At 38.6% G+C, this 24737-nt stretch overlaps 3 protein-coding genes and 1 pseudogene across 8 annotated transcripts; 2 read left to right on the forward strand and 2 right to left on the reverse strand.

Annotated features, from left to right (window-relative positions):
- The first annotated feature begins 718 nt into the window (after positions 1 to 718).
- Positions 719 to 7470, forward strand: LOC137745642 (uncharacterized). 6 transcript variants are annotated; one of them, XR_015954025.1, is made up of 6 exons: positions 719 to 1787; positions 3722 to 3786; positions 4247 to 4292; positions 4597 to 4685; positions 4774 to 4818; positions 6957 to 7220. XR_015954025.1 is itself a non-coding variant. In XM_088681082.1 (6 exons), exons 1-6 carry the CDS (start codon positions 1574 to 1576, stop codon positions 7304 to 7306), a joined length of 495 nt encoding a protein of 164 aa, XP_088537208.1. In that variant the 5' UTR covers positions 719 to 1573; the 3' UTR covers positions 7307 to 7470. The 6 variants fall into 6 exon arrangements, 4 of the variants coding, with proteins under 4 accessions (XP_088537208.1, XP_088537207.1, XP_088537210.1 ...); XM_088681082.1 differs by lacking the exon at positions 6957 to 7220 and adding an exon at positions 7303 to 7470 and having other exon boundaries at positions 4565 to 4685; XM_088681081.1 differs by having other exon boundaries at positions 723 to 1787; positions 4565 to 4685.
- Positions 7471 to 8527: 1057 nt separating this feature from the next.
- LOC137744256 (receptor-like protein 54) lies at positions 8528 to 10783 on the reverse strand. The gene has a single exon (XM_088681078.1). It carries the CDS (start codon positions 10781 to 10783, stop codon positions 8528 to 8530), a length of 2256 nt encoding a protein of 751 aa, XP_088537204.1.
- Positions 10784 to 16213: 5430 nt separating this feature from the next.
- On the forward strand, positions 16214 to 20403 carry LOC137744257 (transcription factor bHLH140-like; annotated as a pseudogene).
- A 588-nt stretch (positions 20404 to 20991) lies between these two features.
- On the reverse strand, positions 20992 to 24206 carry LOC137745640 (uncharacterized). The gene has a single exon (XM_068485627.2). It carries the CDS (start codon positions 23834 to 23836, stop codon positions 21182 to 21184), a length of 2655 nt encoding a protein of 884 aa, XP_068341728.2. The 5' UTR covers positions 23837 to 24206; the 3' UTR covers positions 20992 to 21181.
- Between the last annotated feature and the right edge of the window lie 531 nt (positions 24207 to 24737).

A 24737-nucleotide genomic window follows, 5' to 3' on the forward strand; every position in this document is an offset into this window, starting at 1 on the left:
AGGGGCGTAGGGCCTGTACTTAAAAAAAAGAGCTCGTTTATGCTTGGGCGTTTACAGAGAGGTTAGTATGCAGATAAAATCCAAATCGAATCGGTTGGGTCAATTTTCGGGTCAACGACGACTTGTCCCATCGCATCAACACTAGTCACCGGCACTATAAGCTTCCAGGCTTCCAGCCCAGTGGAGGAAGAAATAGTTGCTTTTCCGCCGTTAATTCAAACGTGCCACGCGGAGTCTTCCAAAACATGGACATGGATATCATTCTGGGTCGTCGTCACCTTTGGTGATTACAAAACCGATATGCGCTTTGGACAAGGGAAGAAAAGCAAGGAATGCCTGTCGTAGTAATATTGGTGGGTGCGCCTGGAACCGGCAAGTCCACCTTCTGCAAAATCTGTAGGATAGTGGCATTTGTCCTATGTTAAACCAAAACATGGTGTTATAGAATTATGCTGAATTAGAGTTTTGCATCTGTTACCCCTACAGTTAAAATGTAAGGCTTGATATGTTTTCTTCAGTGTTATAATATTTACTCTAAATTAGTACGAAAAAAAATGTGATTATATGTTCTAAATATAAAGTAGATTGAAGTTCTTCAAAAAAAAAAAAAAAAGAAAAGGTAGATTGAAAACAAATAAACATTCTGGTGCATTCGCTCTTAAACAAATAAATGCTGCAATCTTCAGAGATGGAGGTCCCGCTTTGGAGGTTGCAACCAGTTGCAAAGAACAAGCCCAATCTCATGTTGTGGGACCCAACATGAACCCACACTGACCAAATTGTCTGAACAATGACTAGAGTAAAGGCTGCAAAGTTCTCCGGGAGGCTTACACTTTCACTTTTTCGAAGGTTTCGCAACAATTGTGAGGACCCAAGCAAAGTCACCCAAGGGAAGCATTGAGAACCTGCAGCCAAAGCTGCCAGAGTCGCAAGTTCGTTCTGATGGTGCCTCTAGAAATCATTTTGCAAACAGCGATCACAAGACTAAGATAGAGGATCCTCATACATCTGAGAGGAGCAGAAGAAGTAAAGGGTATCAGTTCGATACTGAAGATCCTAACACTAGGAAACCAAACCTGAGCAATAAGTCCGATGGAATCACGACGAAATCCTGAGGGTCATGGGCTCATGCTCTCTACAACACTGCTGAATGATCTTTATCCAAAGGTAAATTAAATTATTACTTTAGTCTAAAGAAGGATCTCAAATTGCACTGTTCAAATGAATAGTGTTTGGGGTCCGAATTTCATTTTATTTACGGCCATGCCATTGCTTCAAAGAATGGGCTTTGTGGGTTTGGGCTCTGTTTTGGTTGGCTTGAATTGCTTTCGGCGGATGGGGATGGGGTTTGGGCACCGAATCACGCACAGGGAGCAGGGGTGACCTGCAGATTGGAGAGAGAGAGGAGGGCTGTGAATTTTGACTCGGGGAGAGATGGCTGTGCTTCGGTCGGAGCGTCATTTGGTGGGGGGGGGGGGAGGAGGACAGAGGGACTGACATATTGGAGAGAGATGGGAGCTAGGGGTTTCGACTCAGTGAGAGAGAGATTTAGCTAGGTCCTCTGCCAGGACCTATGGGATTTCCTCCGATTTTAGAGAGAGAGAGAGAGAGAGAGAGAGAGAGAGAGAGAGAGAGAGAGAGAGAGAGAGAGAGAGAGAGAGAGAGAGAGGGAGAGAGGGAGTGGGGAAGGCATGGTTGTGTGCAGTTTGTGGGGTTAGCCGGTCAAGAAGGGACCGAGGGAGGTATGGGAGAGTTTGATTTTTCGGTTTCCTCCCTTGATTCAAAAGGTAATGCACTGTTTTTAATCAATTGTTTAGTGCCAATTCAACTTTATTTTTTAGTTTATTGTTTATAATTCATTGTTTACCGTTTGATTTGCCATCTGCTTTCTTCAAATTGCCATAGATACTTTTTTCCTTCATTAAAGTTGTCATAGATTTTTTAGATTGTTTAATTCATCAGCAGTTTATTGTTTTGCCTGGTGGAAAAGTCCAGTCTTGGTGTGTCCTCTGACTCAAATTTGGAAATGGTTTCTGGACTGTTTAGTTTGTTGAACAACATCCTTTCCTACTTTCTAAAGCTCATTTTCTTTATTTTAGCTCAGACCGACTCACCCCACTATCTCTCTGTGTCTGTGGTTCTGGGTTCTTGACTGTTTAGTTTTTATTCAACTTTAGTGCATATGAGTCCCTTTCGTAAGAGGGATCTATTTTGATAAGAAACAAGACCTTACAACTGTTGCATTCTTTGTTTTCTTGATTGTAAAGTCTCTGTACCATGTCACATATATTAATAGGATGCTTAGGTAATTGTAGGGGAAGTTGTGCATGCATTCTTTCGGAAATCCTTTCCCAGAACCTGTAGTGATCCTGATATGAGTCTAACTCTGCCTTGGTCTAGCTCAACATGGAAACTTTATGGAATATCTTCTTTATAAGCGTTTCTAGGCTCTAGCCTCCTCTTTTTGAGCAGACTTATCTAATATATAACAAAGCATGTTCTACTAGAGCTCAAATCAAACAAAGAGAGGGAAAATCAAAATACACCAGAAATAAAAGATCAAAAAAACTTAATTTATTAGGATGTATGGAGGAAAGGTTTTAGTCATTTTAAAATTGGGTTAAATTAACAATGTTATATAGTGATACTAATTTGATGCTTACTTGCCCTGCAATCAACTCAGTGTTTAAGGATTATGTATGTTTCCCACTTCCCAGGTCTAATTCGATCGCATGCATGTAACAATAGTTAAATTTGGGGACTGGACAATTAACTAATCATAATTTATTTATTGTGTGTAATTACCTCCATAAGTGCGTGGTTACAAGTTGAGCCTTTTCTTTGTTTTTTCTCGTTGAAGCTTTCCAGGGCTTCTTTGTATTCTTTTTCCTGTTTGTTGACAAATAAGATCATGTTTATTTTTCTTCTAATTTTCGAGTATATATGCATAAAATGTCGGTGGAGTCGATGCATGCTCGAATGACAAACCTCACACAGAGTCTCTCACATAGAGTCTGAAAATCTAATAAACTCTAATATGATTTTCTGTTTGATTGATGAATGAGGAGTGTGAGTGCAAATTCTAGGTTATGGGGAAGCATTAGTATTTGGAGGCACGAATTCTTTTCTACCATTATTTCAAATGTTCTCTAACTTATAGGCATTAATAATCTGTTTAACTACATGATTCCCCATGTACCTAATTTTCCACTGCTGTTATTTATAATTGGAGTAGAGATTTTTAAAATTAGATTTAGACCTACTATAATTAACAACTCATGCAAAAATTATTTAATTAAGCACCAATTTTTTTGTCCTATATGTCTTAGTAGGACAACCAAGACATCTCATATAGAGAAGTGGAAAGGAGAATGCCAACTGGTAGGTTGGAGAGCAGAGTCATTTTCTGTATAAGTTTTCTGTCACCAAATCTAGGTTGGAGAGCATGATCATTTTCTGTTTGCACATCACAATGTTTGTTTTGAGTACTTCTCATGCCATTGAGGCACAAATGTTCTTCCTGCATTAGTTAATTTTTTTTTAATATCAAAACTGAATAAATTTAATTTTCCTTTTGTATCCAAAGGTATTAAAGTAATTGTGATTGAAGTTTGTTTATGTCCGCTTTCCAAGATATATTTTTTGGTTACTAGATGTTTTACTCCGTTTACGAGTGCTTTTTAGTTAACTGAAAGAACGCTTTTCATTCTTCTGTTTTCAGGACTTCATTTACTATTTACAAGTCAACTCCACAATACCAAAGTACAAGAGAAGCGAAGATTTGAGGTAATTTTTGCTCTAACTTCTTTGGATTTTATATTATGGGTTAATTATCAACCGGTTTTTGTTACTATATTTAGAATTGTAATTTGGTACCACTGCTGCCACCTGCCACTTGAGTTTTCATATCCTAATGACACAAAATGATAATTTTAAATTCTAGGTTATGGGTAAGCATTAGTATTTGGGGACACAAATTGTTTTCAGCCACTGAACCAAGTTCAAAATATTTTTTCGCGTAGCTTAAATTGATCTAAAATATCATTCGAATACCCAAAAAAACAAAAAAACAAAAACTTGGTTCTCTTTATCTCATTGTTTCTTGGGTAGTTTTCTAGAATTGAGGCTGAAAGGTTGCACAACTTCTTTACTCCATATATGTGCACATCCTAATAATCTTTAGACTAAATAAAGCAAAGAAACGTCTTGATATTGCTAATGGATTTGCTATGTTTTGGAATTTCAGGAATTTCGAATGTTGGAGGGAGAAGTTGGTTCCTTGGCATTTTCAGGTATATAATTATGTACCCTGTTTTTATTCAAGCCCTATTTTAAATGTATGATTGGTTTGTGTGAAATGAATGAAAAAGAGAGTTAGAATACCCTGTTTTGGATTTTGAAAAAGAGAGTTAGAAATGTATAAGGATGTCCATTTTATATACCCTGTTTTGGATCACTGTGTGTGTTATTTGAAAAGGGGAGACATGAATGATCAGTGTGTGTGTGTGTGTGTGTTATTTGTTCAAGGAGACATCTGACATCCTTATTTGGATTTTCTCGCAAGCCTATTTTATATACTCTGTTTTTATTCAAAAGCTGCTGCCGTTTGAATATGATTCGTTAAAACGTGCTATCATCAACAATTTGCATGGAAAACATATTTCACTTTGTTTTCTTCACTCAAGGTGCTTTTCAACGCTGTTTCTAAGCTATTATTTTTGTTACCATTCTGTAAGTTAGTGCTAATGGATTTGCTATGCTTGCGATTTTCAGAAATTTGGATCGTTGGAGGGAGCACTTGGCCTTTTGGCTTTTGAGGTATATTTATTTACTGTGATTTTGTGACTCTGTTGTTACATTTTATTCATGCACGTTGGGACTAGATTTGGCTATATAATTGTGGCATCCTTTGACTATGTATAGCTATGATAACGGTGGAATGTGTAATTGCTATCTCTTAAGTTGGTATAATGTTAATGGTTTGCAGATGCTTAGCAGACTATCTGAAACTGCTTAAATTTTATATTTTGAGTTGCATAAAGTCCACTAACATACACAACCAGAGTCAGATTGCCACCCGTAGTTGGTGGTATTGTCTTTGCAATGGTTTTAAAGTGGGGATTTAGAAAATCTAATAATAAAACTGAATTATATGTTCCATGCTTTTCGTTTTCATTTTGGGTTAAAAGGCTGGAGCTTTGGATTGGGATTTTCCTTTATTAAACTATAATTTTGTGCTTAGGAGGCTATATGAAACTGCTTTATTATTATTATTATCATTTTTTTGAAACAGGAACTTTTTTCTCACTGTAATCTGTTTTGTTAAAGGTAATGATAAAGATTTATCAATTTAGTTTGTTCGAGAGGTTTATGATCAGAACCCTGATGAGACCTTCAGTGTGAAAGCCTTTTGGTTTCATAAGTCACAAAAAAATCGAATACCACCAAATGAATAAAAATCTGGCCGTATATGCATTGATGAGACTTTAAGGACGTTACGATATGTTTCCCAATTATTAAACAAACCGAGATAGCTTAACAAGTTAAGTCCGATATCAGGCTCAATTGTAGGTTGCCTTTAATTATTATATCTTTGTAAGAAACATTAGCTTATATGTGCACTAAGTAAACTAAGATCATCTATTATAAGTTTCCCAATGTCTTCGATCTCTTTACAGTGTGTGTGTTATTTGTGTCTGATTGGTGTTTCCCCTATATTTCCCTATGTTTTCCATCTCTTTATACGTGTCTGATTGGTGTTTACCCTATATTTCCCTATGTTTTCCATCTCTTTATACGTGCACTAATTAATTTGATCAGTGTGTGTATTATTTGTGTCTAATTGGTGTTGGGTGTTTTCCAATTTGGGGTCTTTATTTACTTAAGGCTTTTTAGCCAAAATGGTTCCTGAGATTTGCATAACACATCACTTTGGTCTGTGAGATTGAAAATCAATAGAAATGGTCCCTAAGATTGTCCACCATCTATTATTTTGGTCATTCCTTTAAAAGCTCCGTTAAGTGTCCCGAAGCTCTTGGCCAGAAGTTTGGGCAATTTTCAAAACTTCGTAACTCAATCATTTCTTAACCAAATTCGACACATAATATATCAAAATGAAATAGGAAAGTGTAGAAGAAGATTATACCTATTTGGAAGCCCAATGGTTGCAGGAGATGGCCAGAAAATAGCCTGAAAGGTGATTGGTTAGCGGGCAAACTGGAAAACTTGCTAGAAACTGGGTAAATTTTAAACGTTCATAACTTATTCAATACTCAACGAAATCGAGTGATTCAAAAACTGAAATCATACTTCTCGACGTAACGAAGAGAATGGTACCTTTCTTGACGGCTAATTCGTCGTGGTTTGATCAGAAAATGGCTCGAAAATGGCTAACTCAGACAGCCACATTCGAGCCGTTTTTCGGTCAAACCATAGTGATTTAGCCGTCGAGAAATGTGCCGTTCTCTTCGTCTCATCGAGAAGTATGATTTTCGTTTTTGAATCAGTTAATTTCGTTGAGCATTGAAGAAGTTATGAACGTTTAAAGTTTACCCAGTTTTTCCGCGGACTAGTCACCTTTCAGGCTATTTTCCGATCATCTCCCGCAACAATTGGGCTTCCAAATAAGTATAATCTTGTTCTACACTTTACTATCTTCATTTTGATATATTATGGGTCGAATTTGGTTAAGAAACGATTGAGTTACGAAGTTTTTTAAATTGCTCAAACTTTCAGTCAAGAGTTCCGGGACACTTAACGGAATGACCAAAATAATGGATAATGGACAATCTCAGGGACTTCTATTGATTTTCAATCTCACGGACCAAAGTGATGTGTTATGCAAATCTCAGGGACCATTTTGGCTAAAAAGCCTTTACTTGATGTGCAATCCAGTGTCTTATTTGGTTGGAGAGAACATAATGTTTGACAATATGATATCCAATATGGTTTTGTAGATATGCTGAATAAGTAAGGACTGTTTGCGGATTTAGTTGAATATCGAGTATCTTGGGAGTGTCTTTTGTTAGTAGATGATTAATTGTAGATGTAATGCCCCTTAGTAGAAGGAAATTAAGGTGCATTAACAAGAAAAATCAAGATAATGTATGCACAAGTGGATTAGTATTTTTGCTGTCAGTTGGTGTCCAACATGATGCAAGCATAATTTGAAGTGTGTAATATCTTTTGAAATGTATATAAAAACCAAGTTGCTTATCTTACCGACTCCGTTCACTCATCTATCCCGCTGTTCATTCAGGATTATGTTTAATTTATTCATGTTAAATTGTCTTATTCATGCAATTAAGGCTGGTGTATTCAAGTTCCGCAGCAAAGCGCGGGCATATTTTCTAGTATTATACTATGATCTGCATATAAAAAAGACTGCGAGCTTGAGGACTATTTTTGTAGAAAACATTTTTGTTCTTAAAACACTTTTGCTAGAAGTGTTTTTATTAGAAACAAGTTAAATAAAACTCCAAGTGCTTTCTTACAAAATACTAGAGAGTGCCTTTCAAATAAGTACAAGTTTTTTCTCCAAAAATGCTTTTAAGACCAATAAACACCAACATTTTTTACCGAGCACAATCAGAAGCAATACGAGACCTGCCCGAACTCGTAAAACAGTGTTCACACCAAAATATAGGTCGAAAAATTGAGGGAAACAAACACATACACAAAGGTAAATGAACAAGGTTAATGATTGGAGTTCCATACCAATTTAGAGTCTAGACAAGCAAGGGGAGTCGTTGAGTGGTACATGTACTACGTATGGCCCCCCAGTTTTGGTTGGAGTCTTTGGAGTTGGATTAAAATTCTGCCTTAACGGCCAAAAATATGGTCCCATGCGTCGTACCCCCAACTACCCTGGTTTCCCTTAAACTAGGACACCTGAATCTTCCTGCCCTTTAGGCAAAGGTAGATATGTTGTCACTAACACGGGAGACTTGAAATCTCATTAGCTTATCGGTTAGCTCACTCATCTACATGTCTACTCTGACGTTCTACAATTTTCTTCAATTTATCCGGCTGATTATTGAGGGTTCGATTTTAGGTTTGAACTGTCAAAATGTGGGTGGTGAAGCGATTAGCCGTTGATGCTAGAAAGTATAATTTCTAAATTTATGGTTCTACATCCTAAAACAATCGACCATGTCAATAAATGAGATCAAAGTTCTAATAAATTCTGAAGAAGTTGAAGCTTCACAGGAACGAAAACTGAAACTTCACATTCATGATTCATCCAAACTTTACAAGAATGAAAACTGAAAGAAGTGTTCTGTTTTAAACTATCTTATTTCACACCAAACATTAAAATTACATGACAATATTCGACAAATAGAGCAAGCCAGCCACAAGCTAATATATTACAAACTAACTGCATTTATCTTTCTAAGAACAAGATCAGCTCGTCAATATCATCAGACGGCTTCTTATTTGCTAGGTAATGAAAATTTGAAACAAGAAATATAGGGTTTTGGTCAAGCCAAGCATAATTGAGTGAGAGTTTCAACATCTCCAAAATCTATTAATGTAAACGTCTTCCTCTGTAACCGCTGCTTTTATCCAGACAAGGGAATATCTTGAAGAAGATGTTCTCCACAGTTTTGTAATACCATATCCTCCATCGCTTACAGAAAACGAGAGGCCCGATGAAAGCTCCAAGGCCAAAGATAAATCCAATCTCGGCAATTATAAGATCAAAATCAATTTCAGGTTGAGCATTAGAATGAATAAATCCAATCTCGGCAATTATAAGATCAAAATCAATTTCAGGTTGAGCATTAGAATGACCTTTTTTCGGTGGTGGTGGTGGTGGCAGTCCTGAGGGGATATAACCTGTCAAAGGAGGCCCCCACAACCCTTCATTGCCTGCAAAGGAAGCTGCTGGAAATGTCGAAAACTGAGTGCTGGTTGGGATCCTTCCAGTCAGTTCATTGTTTGAGAGATTCAAGAATGAAAGGAACGTGAGCTTTGTGAGCTGTGATGGAATTTTCCCGCTCAAGCTGTTGTTCGACAAGTCTAAGGACTCAACGTGTCGTAAGTTGCCCAAAGATGATGGGATTTCACCTGTTAGAGCATTACTAGACAAGTTGAGGACATAGAGCGATTTGAGTTCTCCTATTTCCACAGGTATTGATCCGGTGAATTTGTTCCCCGAGAAGTCAATTGAGGTGAAGATAGTTAAAATCTTCACCAGCTCCATCTCTAGACCTTTGGTGGTAACAAATACTTTATCATTGTAATATATTTGAGAGAAATATAGGACCTGAAATTGGATATGGTTGAGCTGTGACCGGCTAGCACCTTCGTCAGCCATCGTCGCCTGCCAGGTTTTCAAGCATCTTCCTAGTATTTGACCACTGAAATTGTTGTGAGCTAGGTCAATAATTTGAAGCATTGGCCAGCTGCCATAGGCCTTAGGACATCCAATGCGCCCATAAAATTTGTTCGATCGCAAAACAAGGACACGCAATCGGGGCATTTTGATTAACGAGCGTGGAAAAGTACCACTTATCTGATTGTTTCCAAGGTTCAACACCTCTAGCAGCTTGCAATTGCCTAGTGATTCTGGAAATTTGCCTCCTATCTGATTTCCATTCATATCTAGCGTTTTCAAACTACAATCTCGAGGAAATTTATTAGGAATAGCACCAATAAGGTTGTTTATCCTTAAATTAAGTACTCCAATTGGCTTGCTCCTTGCAGTTAAGCACTGGGGAATCATGCCACTTAAGGAATTATTGGACAGATCAACAACTTGAAGAGATGTTGCCTTGCATACTGATTCTGGAATGATCCCGTGGAAGTTATTGCTTGCAAGAGAGAAAAACACAGTGGACATAAGGAAATCACCAATATCTGCCGGTATGCTTGAGCTGAAATTATTTATTGAGTAATCCAGATAACTGGCAGATGGTGGAAGCATTGGAATTGGTCCCTGAAGCTGGTTGGAATGAAGGTCAAGCACAAGCAAATAAGAAGGAAGATTGAGGAAAGGACCTTCTAGAGTTACCAGAGAGTTGCAAGAAAGATTTAGTTGACGAAGACTACTCAACTTCCAAATCCAGTTGGGTATCTCACCATGAATCTGGTTTTGTGATAGGTCCAAAGTGCTTAATGTTGATTGATTTCTCAAGAAACCTGGGATTCTTCTCAAATTGCCAGAAGCTAACTTCAAATTGGTAATTTTTGGAAATGAAGAATGAGAGGAATTGGTGTCGTTGTAATTAATAGACAAGCTATTGAATGAAAGTTCAAGACTCGAAAGATTTCTTAGCTGCTGAATATCATTTAGAAGGAAAGAACCAGTGAAGTTGTTTGAAGAAAGTGAAAGAATTTTAAGCCCTCGGAATCTCAAGATAGACATGGGAATTGACCCTTCCAATTTGTTGTAACTCAAATCGAGGGTATCCAGTAAGTACGAAGAGACATTTGAAAATTCAGGCAAATGACCAGAGAAGTGATTGTTGGAAATCTGTAGCTTTTGCAGCAAGGGAAGAGAAAACAGAGATGGTGGAATAGTCCCATCTAGTTGATTGGATCCCAAGTGGAGATTCATCAGATTAGTCAGGTTTTCCCAGTGAGTGGAATTAATCTGACCCGTTAGCTGATTGCAAGAAAGATCTATCAAGGTTAGATTCTTTGCCATACTGAAGGATGGAATTGAATCATTGAACTTGTTTGATGACAAGTCAAAATAAACCAATTGATGAAGGTCTTCTATTGACTTTGGGATTGATCCAGTGAAACTGCACCCCGAAATATATATGCTCGACAACATTTTGAGGTTGCCAATAGAGTTCGGTAGTAACCCTGAAAAGTTAGCCCCGCTTAGAACCAAGGACCGAAGAGATGCATTCTTTGGAAATTCTGGTAAGGAACCCTGAAGCTGCTTATTGCCTGATAAATCAATAGTCTGCAGTGTAGGTACCTGGAAGATCTTCTCTGGGAATGTACCATATAAGCCAAAACCTGTACCATATAAGCCAGAATGGCGTAGGTGCAAGGAAGTCAAATTTGGGAACTTTGAGAAGAACTCTGGAACTTGAATAGAGAAATCATTGTAATCTAAACGAATAACCGAGAGTGAGTGAAGCTTCAGTAATGAACTATCAATAGGGCCTGAAAGATTACAATTGGACAAGCTCAACTCCCTCAATTTTGGTAGTGAAGATGATATAGCTTGGCACCACTCGGTCCCCTGTGCTGATATATTCACACTATCAAGATAGAGTTCAACAAGCTCAGAAAAGTTCCGAATAAGCACATTCAAATTCGGCTTCTCAAGTTTCAGCAACAGAGCTCCCGAGAAATAAAAGGTAGACAAATCAAGAGTTACCAACCTCCTAAGGTGTGAAATCTCATATGGAACCTGCCCCGCAAAGCCAGCATTCGACAAGTTCAGATTTCTCAATCCAGTTAGCTGCTTGAATTCGGAAGGAATCTGAGTGTATTTGAAGTTGTTGTAAGCCAAATTCAGGTTCTCGATTGACTTCAGACCGAAAAGAGAACTCGAATTATCAAGTCCACCACTAATCGCCTCGCTGCTCAAGTCCAGATTCGAAACACAACCCTTTTTGCAGGACACTCCTTCCCAAGAACAGTAATCCGATCCATTTTTCCACTTCACAAGTTTTTTAGATGCTGCAGGGTCAAATACGAGGCTGTTCTTCAATTGTAACAACAAAGATTGCTGATCCCTGGGACACTGGCCAGAGACAAGAAATAAATATGTTTATGCTGAGTGAAAAGTAGTAAAAGGGTATTAAGAAAAGCCATGAAAACAGAGGAATTCTCATTGAAAGCTCAGAAAAAAAGGAAGCAGAGCAGGCTAGGATTTTCTCAATGGATACACGAAGGCAAACATCCATGAAAAAACCCTTTTGGCCCGTGGGTTCAAGTCCTTGACTGGACAAAAATCTAGCGGAGTTAGCACGGAAGGACGAAGAATTTAGAGGGAAGAACAAGGAGGAAGAAAAACTCAGAGAGAACTGTCGGGATGGGGATTTGAATGAAGACTCAGAAACGTGTGTTTTGTATAATGTGGACTCGTTTTTACTTGAGCGACCTTTGATTATTGTGTTTTTTTTTTATATTGTGGAAAAAAATCGATTGCCTTGGTTGATTTAAGTGGCATGCGTTATGCATTTGGAGATTTTTGGATAAATCCTTCTGTTTTAAATTTATAGAAAACAGGAGATTTGTAGAGATATCATTACAACGGTTGGACTTTCCTGAGCTTGTTCCGTGACTTTTCTGAGCTTGGCCTTACTGAAGAATGGAACTGAACCATTGAACTTGTTCCGTGACAAGTCAAAATAAACCAATTGATGAAGGTGTTCTGTTGACCTTGGGATTGATTCAGTGAAATTGCACCCCGAAATATCTATGTTGGACAACATTTTGAGGTTTCCAATAGAGTTCGGAAGCAATCTTTGCAAGGAATACGTGTAAAACAAACATCCTAAAATTGAGGAAATACATCGTGCTTCTAAAGCCACTCCATACACGGTTGGGACTTGGTGCAACGGGTGAACAACCAACCCTCCACAATAGATGGAAGTTGGCTACCATTGCATCCGTATAAAATGAATTCCCTGCTCATAGAGAAATGGTTATGCATTAAGGGTCTATGACCATCAGAATATAAAGGTCTCTAAGTGAGTAGAAGAGTTCTGGTTTGTGATTTAGAACCAACCGTGGCTACACCAGTCAAAGTCAGTCTTCTTCAGATTCCATGGCAATTGCAGTAATCAGGTCAGCCGATTATTTCTTTGTGTTTTAATTATATAACCATGCTAAGTTCTAACATGCCTCTTAGAGACGCTAAGGTTTCTACGAGATTTGCTGTTTAAATTTTCAGGAACTTGTCAAGAACATGATATTTATGGATTGCTTGACTTAGAAGTCTCCTTCCATCTATCCTGGAAAAATGAGAGGGCAGGAAAAAGGGGGTGGTGCTGCAAAGATTGCTATTTCCATTGTTCGTATACTCTTGTGGGGCTTAAAACGTAGGTTGTTTTATTCAATATTGACTGACCATTATGGAGAAGAGAGGGTAAAATTTCGCCCCTGCAGAGGGGCTAAAACTTCACGAAATGTTGTGTATACCACACGTTTAGATACGTTCATTATACTCCCATTTCATATGAGAGTTTGTTTGGAAATGCTTTTAAAAATGATTGAAAACGCTTTTAAAGAAAATGTTTTTAGGTTCTAAAAGCACTTGAAGTGCTTTTTGGAAGAAGCACCACTTCAAGTGTTTTTTCAATATTCACTTATGTTTTTACTAAAGATTGATTCAAAAAAATATTTTTAATAAAAACGCTTTCAGTTTTTTTAAAAGCACTTTCAAACTATGTCCAAGTATCTTTTACAAGGCTATAGGTGGGGTAATGAATGAAATCATGTTTAATTCTACATGTGGAGTAAAGCTTTTCATGATAACCATTTCATTTTTAGACACTTATAAATCCAATTCGACGCTGATAAGATCTCAGTTATCTCATGACGATGTCCAGAATTTGGAAGGCGTCCATTCAATGTTGGCGCTGATGACAATTATGCCTTGTTATCCACTGTTAAAACGTGGACTCCATAATCCTTTGTTTCTTGTGAAGGAAGCTATTGGAGATGTCGAAAGCTGAGTACCGGTTGAGATCCTGCCGATGAGCTGATTATTTGAGAGATTCAAAGAGCAAAAGGAAAGTAACTTTTGCACTCTGGTGGAACTCGACATGTCCAAGGATTTAACATGCTGTAGGTCACCGGAATACGAAGGGATTCCCCCGCTCAGCTTGTATTGATGCGGTGCCGGCTTTAATGTTGTGGAAAATATCTCCATCAGATTTGTCGTTTAGCTTGACTAGGAAGTCTTCATCCAGAAAAATCAAAGCTAAAACAGAGTAAATGGTCATGATATCAAACAGAGAGCAATACAGACAAAGACGAGAAACCACAAAAGCAAAGAACTAAGAACCAAAGCCAAAGAAAGCAAAGAGACAGTCAAATGAAGCTCGATTGAATGAAACTGTGATTTAGTGTTGCTTGGATCACCATTTTGGTTTTATGATCTGTATTTCAGGTGTCAAATTCCATACTTTTGAAATTTGATCGTGAATATGTCGAATGGATAATGAGTAATGCCGATTCCTGTATCGAAAAGAAGATTAAAAAATAGTAAGAAATTTTTTAACTAATATTAAATGACATCTATTCATTAAATGACATGGATGTTTATGTGGATTTTAACTAATATTAATGACAAAAATTAAAACTGAAAAAATATAAAATGTTGAAAATTAAAAAAAAAATTTAAAAACGGAATAAACCCTAACTAGTTGGATGCTTATGCGTGATGCTATAAGCAGAAAGCTGCTTTTAAACAAAGCAGAAAGCTGAACAAGCATTCAAGAGCAGAAAATCCAACACACCAATATCCAATGACGAAATTTGTAACTTTGCCAGTCGATTTAGTATTGTGAGGTTATCCAGTAAGCAGTACACGTATATCACTTCTTTCTGGGAAGGCAGCTGCGAGACAACGGCCTGGTGATAATACATTCAAGTAATTGTACAATGATACCTGCTGCAAAAGTTGTGAGTAACCATCAAAATTCAAAAACCCGAACACGAGAGATTCATCGCATAGATGCGGTTTACTGCCCGGGAAGGTTGGAAGATTCATCGAATTGCACTCTGTGGAAGAAATAATTACCCATTTGTGGTCAGCGATGAGATAACAGAAATGACATATATACATGTGCCTCTGCTATGACCAGTTGGTGATTCAAAACACAAGAACAAAAAACGATGCTTCGTTTTCTCTCACTCGCTACTCTTAGGCGAAACTGACCCTTTTTATGTTATATCCCCTACTCTAGTAATTACCTGTTTGATAATCACTCCCTTGAAATCTTGAGGTTTTATTGCTTGATCTATACCGGTCATAATTATCATCCAGATTTTATGTTTTTTCAGTTTTAACTTTACCTTTAATATTAATATTAATTAAAATCTACATAAGCATCCATATCATTTAATGAATAGGATAAATCTCAGTTTACTATCCTTAAGTTTTGTGATTTTTAATATTTAGTACATGAAATTTTTTTCGTCCCAAGACATACCTAAAGTGTTAATTTAGGACAGTCTCATACATTTGTTAAGTTTTCCGTTGGGGGGGGGGGGTTCGGGGAGTGAGGTTGAACAAGAATGGTTTTTTTTTTTATCGTTCAGTCATTGTCCACATAGACGTCACATTATCAGTTAACGACTGATTTAACAGTCAGACTAACGAATGTATGAGACTGTCCCAAATTTAACACTTTAGATATAACTCTGGAACGAAAAAAATTTCATGTATCAAATGTTGAAAACCACAAAACTTGAGAGTAGTAAACTGATATTTACCCTAATGAATAAATAAGAACCCTTGGATGTTATAAAATCTGAAGGCTACAAAGAAGTGTAAAAATATTTGTCCCTTGATCTCTTTATGTAAATACTTTGTACATGTTTTGTGTAAATAATTTTTTTTATATTTTATATATCTACGCACAATGCTTACTACACATTTAGTTCTTTATTCCAACACTTATATACAATACTTAAATCCATTTAACATTCCTGCGGCAACGCGCGGGCTAAACATTCAATTACTCCGGAGATGTAAAAGCCTCGGCATTACAAGGCAATTTAATCTTTCACATTTTCATTTCTCATAATCACTTCAATTTTAATGTTCGATTATGTGGGTAATTAGAAAGCATGTAATAGTTTGTGACACAATTACAGAAAAATTTATCACAGGCAGATGATTGAAAAAGAAAAGCATAAGAAAATTTTAGTGCCTAATACGATAAGGAAAGGTCCTCTAACATACATAATTCATGAAAGAATTTCTTACTAAATAACAATGTTAAATAATTAAAAAAATAACTAAAGCAAACCCATATTTACAAGGCGCGTAGGGCCCGTGTTTATAAAAAAGACCTATCGCTTATGCGTAAGCGTTTGCGAAGAGGCTAGTACATAGATAAAATTCAAATCGAATTGGGTTGGGTCAATTTTCGGATCAACGACGATTTGTACCATTGCGCCAACACCACGCACCGGCAATAGAAGCTTCCAGACTTCCAGCCCAGTGGGAGGAAGAAGTTGTTGCTTTTCCGCCATTAATTCAAACGTGCCACACAAAGTCTGCCAAAACATGGACATGGATATCATTCTGGGTCGTCGTCACCTTCGGTGATTACAAAACCGGTATGCGCTTTTGACAGGGGAAGAAAAGCAAGGAAAGCCTGTCATAGTAATATTGGTGTGTGCCCCTGGAACCGGCAAGTCCACCTTCTGCGAACATGTCATGCACTCCTCCTCACTCTGCCTTGGGTACGCGTTTGCAGGTATATCTCAGTACTTAGTATAACACTCCGGATTTCTGTTCATTTGGGTTTGTTTATGCTGTTATATTTTTGTAGGATATTATCAAAAATGGTAAAGCTGGAACGAAAGTGCATTGTATAGCAAGAACAAAGGGATGAGTTTGTGAAGCTTGGTGGTAGTGCCCAGGTTGATGTTCATGCTGTGGTGCTTCATCTTCCCACCAAGCTTTGTATTTCGCGGTCTGTGAAGGGAATGGGCCATGAAGGAAACTTGCAAGGTGGGAGAGCTGCTGCAGTTGTGAATAGAATGATGCAGAAGAAATAACTATCTAAGCTGAGTGAAGGGTTTGCAAGAATCACTTGTTGCCAGAGTGAGAGTGACGTTCAATCTGCCATTGATGCATGTAGTAGACTTGGTCCGTTAGATACACTTCCCAGTGGTTATTTGGTTTTAAGAGCCCCGGTGCGAAAATTCAACTAGGTAATGAAGTTCTTAAAGAAAACAGCTGGGCCAACCAATACTGAATCAACTTCGAAGAGTGTACCGGATTCTAATGCTTCTCAAATTACTGAAGAAAAGGAACCCTCTTTGAAAGGAACAGGTTCATTGTCTGAAAAATCTGGCAGGGAGTCGAAGGTGAAGAGCTAGTTGTAGGCTCAATTGGTGGTGATGTTGTTGAGGAAAAACTTAGAGTACACAACTCTAACACAAGTGTTGGAGAGACAACACAAGTAAACAAATTACTTGTATTAACTCACAAAATATTACAACACAAACTCTTAAGGACTCAATTTAGAAGTTATGACACTCACTCTTTCTAGAGACACACTCTAGATCACTCACACTCCTACAAGACTATTCTTGCTTCTCACTCTCACTTGGTTGCCTACTACTTCTTCTTCTTGCTTGGTTTATTGTTGATACAAATGATGTGGATGCCTTCTCCTTTTATATTCATGGATGGAACCTTGGAGAAGCATGGACACATCATGCTACAGATATCTAGATAATTCCACTAACTTCTTAAGCTAGAATTATCTACACTAATCTTGTATGTTGGTGGAAACCTCACCATTCTTCTAGACTCTTCCACCAACTTAAGAAACAACATTCTAGTCCTTTCTACGAGGGACTACTTTAACTTGGATAATCTAGCTAATCAACTTTAGTGAATGTTCTAGAATTCTTTATTCTAGATTTGTGTAGGTCTTTCAATGAGATAGGGTTGATTTCTTTAACAGATGTTTCTCTAAATGAGGCTCCCACTCTGTCATTTCCTTCCATTTCAACAGCAGATTTTTAATTTGACCTTGAGAAGGCATCTGATATTATTGTCAAGAAAGTTATAGAATTTGTGAATAAGCTTGGAAATGCTAGACTTGCTTTAGTGGACTTGATGTAAGATCTCACATCGCCTAGGGGAGTGATCCTTATATGTATATTCTCATCCCTACCTAGCACGAGGCCTTTTGGGAGCTCACTAGCTTCGAGTTCCATGGGAACTCCGAAGTTAAGTGAGTAGCACACGAGAGCACTCCCAAGATGGGTTGAGTTCCCAGAAACAAAACCGTGAGGGCGTGGTCGGGGCCCAAAACGGACAATATCGTGTTACGGTGGTGGAGCAGGCCCGGGAAGTGATCCGCCCCGGGCCGGTATGTGACAATTTGGTATCAGAGCCTAACCCTGACCGCGTGTGTGCCGACAAGGGCGTCGGACCCCTAAAGGGGGTGGATTGTTAGATCCCACATCACCCGGGGGAGTGATCTTTAAGGGAACGTTTGTTGCGCCGGACTATCTCAGACTGGATTAGCTTCAAGGACTAAGCTGGACTGGCTTAGACTAGACTAAACTGGACTAACTTAGTGAAGCGTTTGGTGCAGTATTGGACTAAGAAGCTGGATAATAACAAATACTAATATTATTTTATTTAATATATAAATTATTAATATTTTATTATGATCTTATATTTTTCTCCATCTTTTCCTACTATTACCGTCCCACTCTTTTCCTCTTCTCTCATCGTCCCACCCTTTCCCTCTTTTTTTCCTCTCAGACCTCTCAATTCATGTCTCTTTCTCATTCCTGGTCAAACTCCTTATTGATTCCAGTCTCTATTTCTCTGTCCTCCCTCCCTCTCTAGCTATGCGTTGTTCGAATGGAACCTCACGGCTCCAATTTTCCCAACGAGTTGCAGGTTTCCCAATGTGTTTTTTGGCCAACCCTCATTAAATTGGATGAAGTTAGCACCGCCAAAAAATTCATCACCATCCCTGGATCGAGATCTTAGCTTTGCATGCTCGAATTTGTCATGGATTTGAAGAAACCCAAACAGGTCGAGACTTCCAGGCCATTTTCCGGCCACATTCGACCACATTTTGGCCTCGATTCAAGTAAAATCGTAATCTTGTCACTCCCAGCTTCAATTTGGTATATTTTATATGAAAGTTGGTTGTGAAATGGATCTGAAAGAGAGTTGGGAAGTTAATAATTGATCTAGGTGACCGGCGATGACGAGGAGTTTGTCGGGAGTGGTCGTTGAGCATGATGAGGACGAGAAATAGAGGATAGTCTTAGCTAGTCTCATGGTTATTGGGGGGTCTCACTAAGACCTCTTAGTGAAGGGTTTTGTCCATGCTAGTCTCCTTTAGTCACATTAATGTTAGTCCCAGCATGGAACAAACACAGTATTGGACTAATAGCTAGTCCAGTCCAGTCCAGTTCGAGTTAGTGAGGGCAAACAAACGCATATTCTCATCCCTACCTAGCACAAGGCTTTATGGGAGCTCACTAGCTTCGGGTTTCATGGGAACTCCGAAGTTAAGCGAGAAGGGGGCTAGAGCAATCCCATGATGGGTGACCCATCGGGAAATTCTCGTGTGAGTTCCCAAAAACAAAACCGTGAGGGCGTGGTCGGGGCCCAAAGCGGACAATATCGTGCTACGGTGGAGTCGGGCCCAGAAAGTGGTCCCGCCCGGCCGGGAATGTGACACTTGAGTCATATATAAATCAAAGATTTTGTTTGGTAAGGGCTAAAGCTTCAGAGAAAAACATTGCTTCCAACAAGTTCTTCACATTTGTGGGAGATATCACTCGGCTTCGTTCAGAAGGTGGTTTACACTGCAATGTAATAGCTAATGCTGCTAATTGGTAAACATTTATAAATACCATGCAATATACATGTAAACATTTTGTTGCGGTGCCGTTCACAATATGAAATAACAGATCTGTAGGATATTGGCATTTGTCCTTTGTTAAACCAAAAATATGCTGCTATAGAATTATGCTGAATTATAGTTTTGTATCTGTTACCCTGCAGTTGAAATGTAAAGTTTGATATGTTTTCTTCACCGTTATAATATCTACGTTAAATTAGTACAAAAAAATGTGATTAGATGTTTTACATATAAAGTAGATGAAAATAAATAAATATTTGGTGCAGGCGTCTTAAACCCGGAGGTGGAGGTGTCAATGCCGCAATCTTCAGTGCTGGAGGTCCAGCTTTGGAGGTTCCAACCAAAGAACAGCCCAGTCTGTATCCTGGGAGTGCTGTGGTTGTGCCTGCCTCTCCCTTCAACTTCTCCCTTGTTTAGTAGGGAAGGGTCAACCCATGTCATACATGTTGTTGGACCCAACATGAATCCACACAGACCAAATTGTTTGAACAATGACTATAGTAAAGGCTGCAAAGTTCTCCGGGAATCTTAAACTTCACGTTTTGAAGGTTTCGCAACAATTGTGAGGACCCAAGCAAAGTCACCCAAGGGAAGCGTTAAGAACCTGGAGGCAAAGCTGCCAGAGTCACAAGTTCATTCTGATGGTGCCTCTAGAAATCATTTTGCAAACAGCGATCAAAAGACTAAGATATCAGGATGGCTCCAAAGAAGGAAGAAAAACAATAGCTCGGGAATTTATATCTCAAGAAGTCGGAATGCGAGAGTTGGGGCTCATTCGAAGCGTCTTCATACTCAACCGCCAGCGGCTAGCTTTTATGATTGTCTTTTTCCTCTATTTGATTGAATGGCTTTTCCTTTTAGTTAAGCAGGTTTGGAATTCCTTGCTCTATCATCTATAAAAAAGCGAGTAAGTAAACTGCCGCATCCCCAAGAGAGACGGACGAAGCCGCCAACGGTACTGAAGATTCTAACACTGGTAAACCAAACATGGGCAACAAGTCCGATAGAAGCAGGACTAAATCTTGAGGGTCATGGGCTCAGGCTCTCTACAACACTGCTGTGCACCCAGAAAAGCACAATGATGCTGTACTAGAGATATCGGATGATGTCGTTGTGCCGAATGATCTTTATCCCAAGGTAAGTGATGCCTATTTTCCGTATATTCTTTATCATCCTCTTCAATTTCTATCAGATTAAAAAAAAAAAAAAAAAAAAAAAACCTTGGGAATTTTGCAAGCCAAAAAGCATGTTCTGGTGGTGGCACGGTGTGAAGGTCTTGATCGCCTGTCAGATGTACGTAAAGAGCACCTTCAGTTGTTAAGGACAATGCATAAAGTTTGTTTGAAGTGGGTTGAGAAATTCTTGGATGATGATTCATCTTTGGTCTTCCGTCTTGGATATCACTCAGTACGCATGCTACTTTTCTTAGAGCTTTCTGTTACATTCCTTTCAAAATTTATTGAAAATAAAGCATAAAGACACACAGTAAACTATTACAAATATAACTAGAACATACATAAATTAAAAGGTAAAACCAAAAAGTAAACTTCTTATTTATTGGATCTCAAATTTCCCAGGCATAGCTTGAAGTGCAGCCGTATTGGTCCCCATGATCATTAATTTCAGCGTCCCAACCTTTGATTTATGTGGACATGTCTTCGGTGACGACCAATTCTATCTTCAAGTTGAGGGAATATCTTAACAAGGATTTTATACATTGTTTTGTAATACCATTTACTCCATCTCTTGCACAACACAAGTGACCCAACCGCAACTCCAAAGCCACATACAAATCCAATTTCAACACTGATAAGATCCCAATCAATCTCATGTCTAGAACTCGGAACACTCCCAGTCAATGTTGGTGGTGGTGACAATCTTGCTTTGCTATCTACTGTCAAAGGAGACCCCCATAATCCTTTGTTACCTGTAAAGGAGGCACTTGTAAATGTTGAAAACTGATTACCGGTTGGGATCCTGCCAACCAATTGATTATTTGAGAGGTTCAAGAATGAAAGGAAAGTAAGCTTTGCCAGCTGCAGTGGAATTTTCCCACTCAACTTGTTTTGCGACAGGTCTAAGGACTCGAGTTGTCGCATGTTGCCAAATGACGATGGGATTTCACCAGTAAAAGCATTGCTCGACAAGTTGAGCAAATATAATGATTTGAGTTCTCCCATTTCCTTAGGTATTGGTCCACTCAAATTGTTGCAAGAGAAGTCAATGGAGGTGAAGATAGTTAGAATCTTTACCAGTTCGATTTCAAAACCTTTGCTTACTACTGTTATTGTCTCCTGATAATGAATCAATCCAGGATCTTCAAACGGAAGCAGGCGGATTGTTGCCGCGTTTTCATCTTTGTTATCTATCATTGCCTGCCAGGCTTTCAAATACGTTCCTAGTATTTCGCCATGAAAATTGTTGTGAGCTATGTCTATGATCTGAAGCATTGGCCACATTCCATTAGTCTCCTCGGGACATCCAAGGCGTCCATAAAATTTGTTGGACCGCAAAGCAAGGACACGCAAGGTGGAGATGTTCCTCAACAAGCATGGGAAGGTATCTGTTATTTGGTTGTTTTCAAGGTTTACAACCTGTAATTGACTGCATTTGGCAAGAGACTTTGGAAATTGACCACCTATCTGATTCTGATTGAGTTCTAGAAACTCTAAACTTTCAGGAAATTCGAAATCAGAAATACTTCCAGTAAGGTTGTTTCTCTTCAAGTTAAGCACTTGAAGGTTGCTCATTGCAGACAAGCTTTGGGGAATCATACCACTCAGAGAATTAAAAGACAAATCAAGGTGAGATAATGGGGAGGAGTAATCATTGGAAAATTCATGGAGTTGACCAGAGAATTGATTGTGGGAAAGTGTCAGTTGCAACAAGGAGGGAGAAGAAAAGATAGATGACGGAATACTACCGGTGAGTAAATTTGAATCTAATGCCAAATATTCGAGCTTATCAAGGTTTTTCCAGTAAATAGAATCAATCGAACCATTAAACATATTTGATGACATGTCCAAGTAAAACAATTTTGTTAGGCTAGCCATGGACTTTGGGATTGATCCACTAAAACTGCAGTTATAAAGATTTAAAATGGACAACAATTTGAGGTTGCCGATGGAATCAGGCAATAACCCTGAAAACTTTGTGTGGCTTAGGTCCAAAAATCCAAGAGATGCATTGTCAAGAAATTCTGGAAAAGAACCATGAAGACCTACATTACCGGAAAGGTCAATAGCTTTTAAAGTAGGTACCTGAAAGATCTCTTTGGGAAATGTTCCATTCAGAATGCAATTACGAAGACTCAAAGATGTCAACTTGGGAAAGAATCCTGGAATTGGACCGTAAATGTCATTACTATCCAATTGAATCACCGAGAGAGACTGTAGTTTTGCGAGGGACTGACAAAAAGGACCTGAGAGCTGGCTTCCACACAAGCTCAACACCCTCAGATTTGGGAGTGAAGATGATATTGCTTGGCACCACTGACTCCCTTGTGCTGATATATTTATCCCATCAAGATATAGCTTTGTAATCTCTGTGAGGTTCTGAAAGAGCATGCTTAAATTTGGGCTCTCAAGTTTGGTGGCACACTGATGTTTACATAGAGAAATATCTAGGACAACCAACCTTGTCAAGCGTGAAATCTCAATAGGAATCTTTCCGGAATAACCAGAATCAGATAAGTTTAGATACCTCAAGTTGGTAAGCTTTCCGATTGATGATGGAATGCAAGAGCCGTTAACAAAAGAGTTATCAGCCAAGTTGAGGCTTTGAAGATGTTGAAGATGGAAGAGAGTGCTCAAGTTGTCAATGCCACCGGAGATGTTTTTGCTACTAATGTCAAGGCCAACAACGCTGCCGTTGGTATTGCAAGTAACACCAGCCCAAGAACAGCAGTCGGTACTTGAATTCCATGATATAAACTTGGATGAATGAGGATACTCAGATGACTCAGGAGCAAAGGTCAGGCTTTTCTTCAGATGGAGCAATTGCTGGTCTTCGAGACACCGACCATGGACTGCAGCCGTGATGTTAACACAGAAAGTATTAGTGATAATGAAGAACAGGAGGAAGAGATATGGGAGTGGGAAGAGGGGTTTCATCTTGGATAAATTTAATATTTTGAGGTTTAGAGAGAAGCTTAGGGAAATTAAGTTGTGAAAAACTGGGAATGGTTGTGACAACTTTAATAGGCATGGTAAACTTGTGCCTTGACTTTGAAGTCTTCTCCCTCCCAAATCCCATATCTGCAAGTCTGTAACCTGCATGAAAAATAGGGCCAGAACTAAAAGCAGGTGACCGTGGCCGTGGGGGCAAGCACTACAGGGACAGAACTAAAAGCGCGTGGCCGTGGCCGTGGGGGCGAGGACTTGGCGAATTAGGAAAAATAGGGGCAGAACTAAAGGCTGGTGACCGTGACCGTGGGGGCAAGGACTTGGCGAAGCAAGCATCACCTCCGGAAATTTCCACCTACTCAAACGTAGCTGCTTTTTAGGGTTTGCATTAGATTATTCTCGCCGACATAAGGGAGCTGCTGTCCCCAATTTGTGTATCGTGCAAGTCCCCTTTTTAATTTTAATTTTTCGTGGGGCGTCTTAACTAAACAATTTTAATACTGTTTATTTTAGTGTTAATAATATTTTTATTTTAAAAAATCACTATTATTCACTAACAACATTTTTTTATTATTTTGGTTAAAACTTAATTTTTAAATTATTTTCATTAATTTTTTTTTTCCGTGTCTATAATTTAACTCCTAGTTTAACAGTGTCAGCGTTTAATAATGGAAGAGGATCCTCTTCTGACGAGGATTCTTCTGATTATGAAATCCGAGCTGTTCAATTTTAATCCAACGGCTCTAAATAGGAGATCTCTTAAAACGTTATAATAATTACAATTGGATTAAAATTGAATAGTCCGCATTTCATGATCAAGAAGATCCCCATCCTATGCTCAGGAGAGGATCCTCTTCCTTTAATAATATCAAATAAATAAATAACTAAAACTTACAAAAAAATAAAAAATAAAAAAACAATCACCACTCAAACTAACCCATCAACACCAATCCTTCACCTGGAGAACTCTTCATCCCCGCGAAGCCTCATTTTCTGCCTCCTCGCCACTTTTCATCTGTTCAAATACCCAATCGTGATCGACCCAGCCCGTCAA

The sequence above is a fragment of the Pyrus communis genome, chromosome 12 (genome assembly GCF_041283825.1).
Source record: "Pyrus communis isolate YQ-2024b chromosome 12, ASM4128382v1, whole genome shotgun sequence".
In the NCBI taxonomy this organism is placed as follows: Eukaryota; Viridiplantae; Streptophyta; class Magnoliopsida; order Rosales; family Rosaceae; genus Pyrus; species Pyrus communis.

Coding starts and splice junctions, on each gene's coding strand:
- LOC137744256 (XM_088681078.1), bottom strand. CDS start 10,783: ATGTTGTCGAGCATATATATTTCGGGGTGCAGTTTCACTGGATCAATC.
- LOC137745640 (XM_068485627.2), bottom strand. CDS start 23,836: ATGCAGGTTACAGACTTGCAGATATGGGATTTGGGAGGGAGAAGACTT.
- LOC137745642 (XM_088681081.1), top strand. CDS start 1,574: ATGGGATTTCCTCCGATTTTAGAGAGAGAGAGAGAGAGAGAGAGAGAG. Junction 1,788..3,721: donor TTCCTCCCTTGATTCAAAAG/GTAATGCACTGT, acceptor TTCTGTTTTCAG/GACTTCATTTACTATTTACA. Junction 3,787..4,246: donor AAGAGAAGCGAAGATTTGAG/GTAATTTTTGCT, acceptor TTGGAATTTCAG/GAATTTCGAATGTTGGAGGG.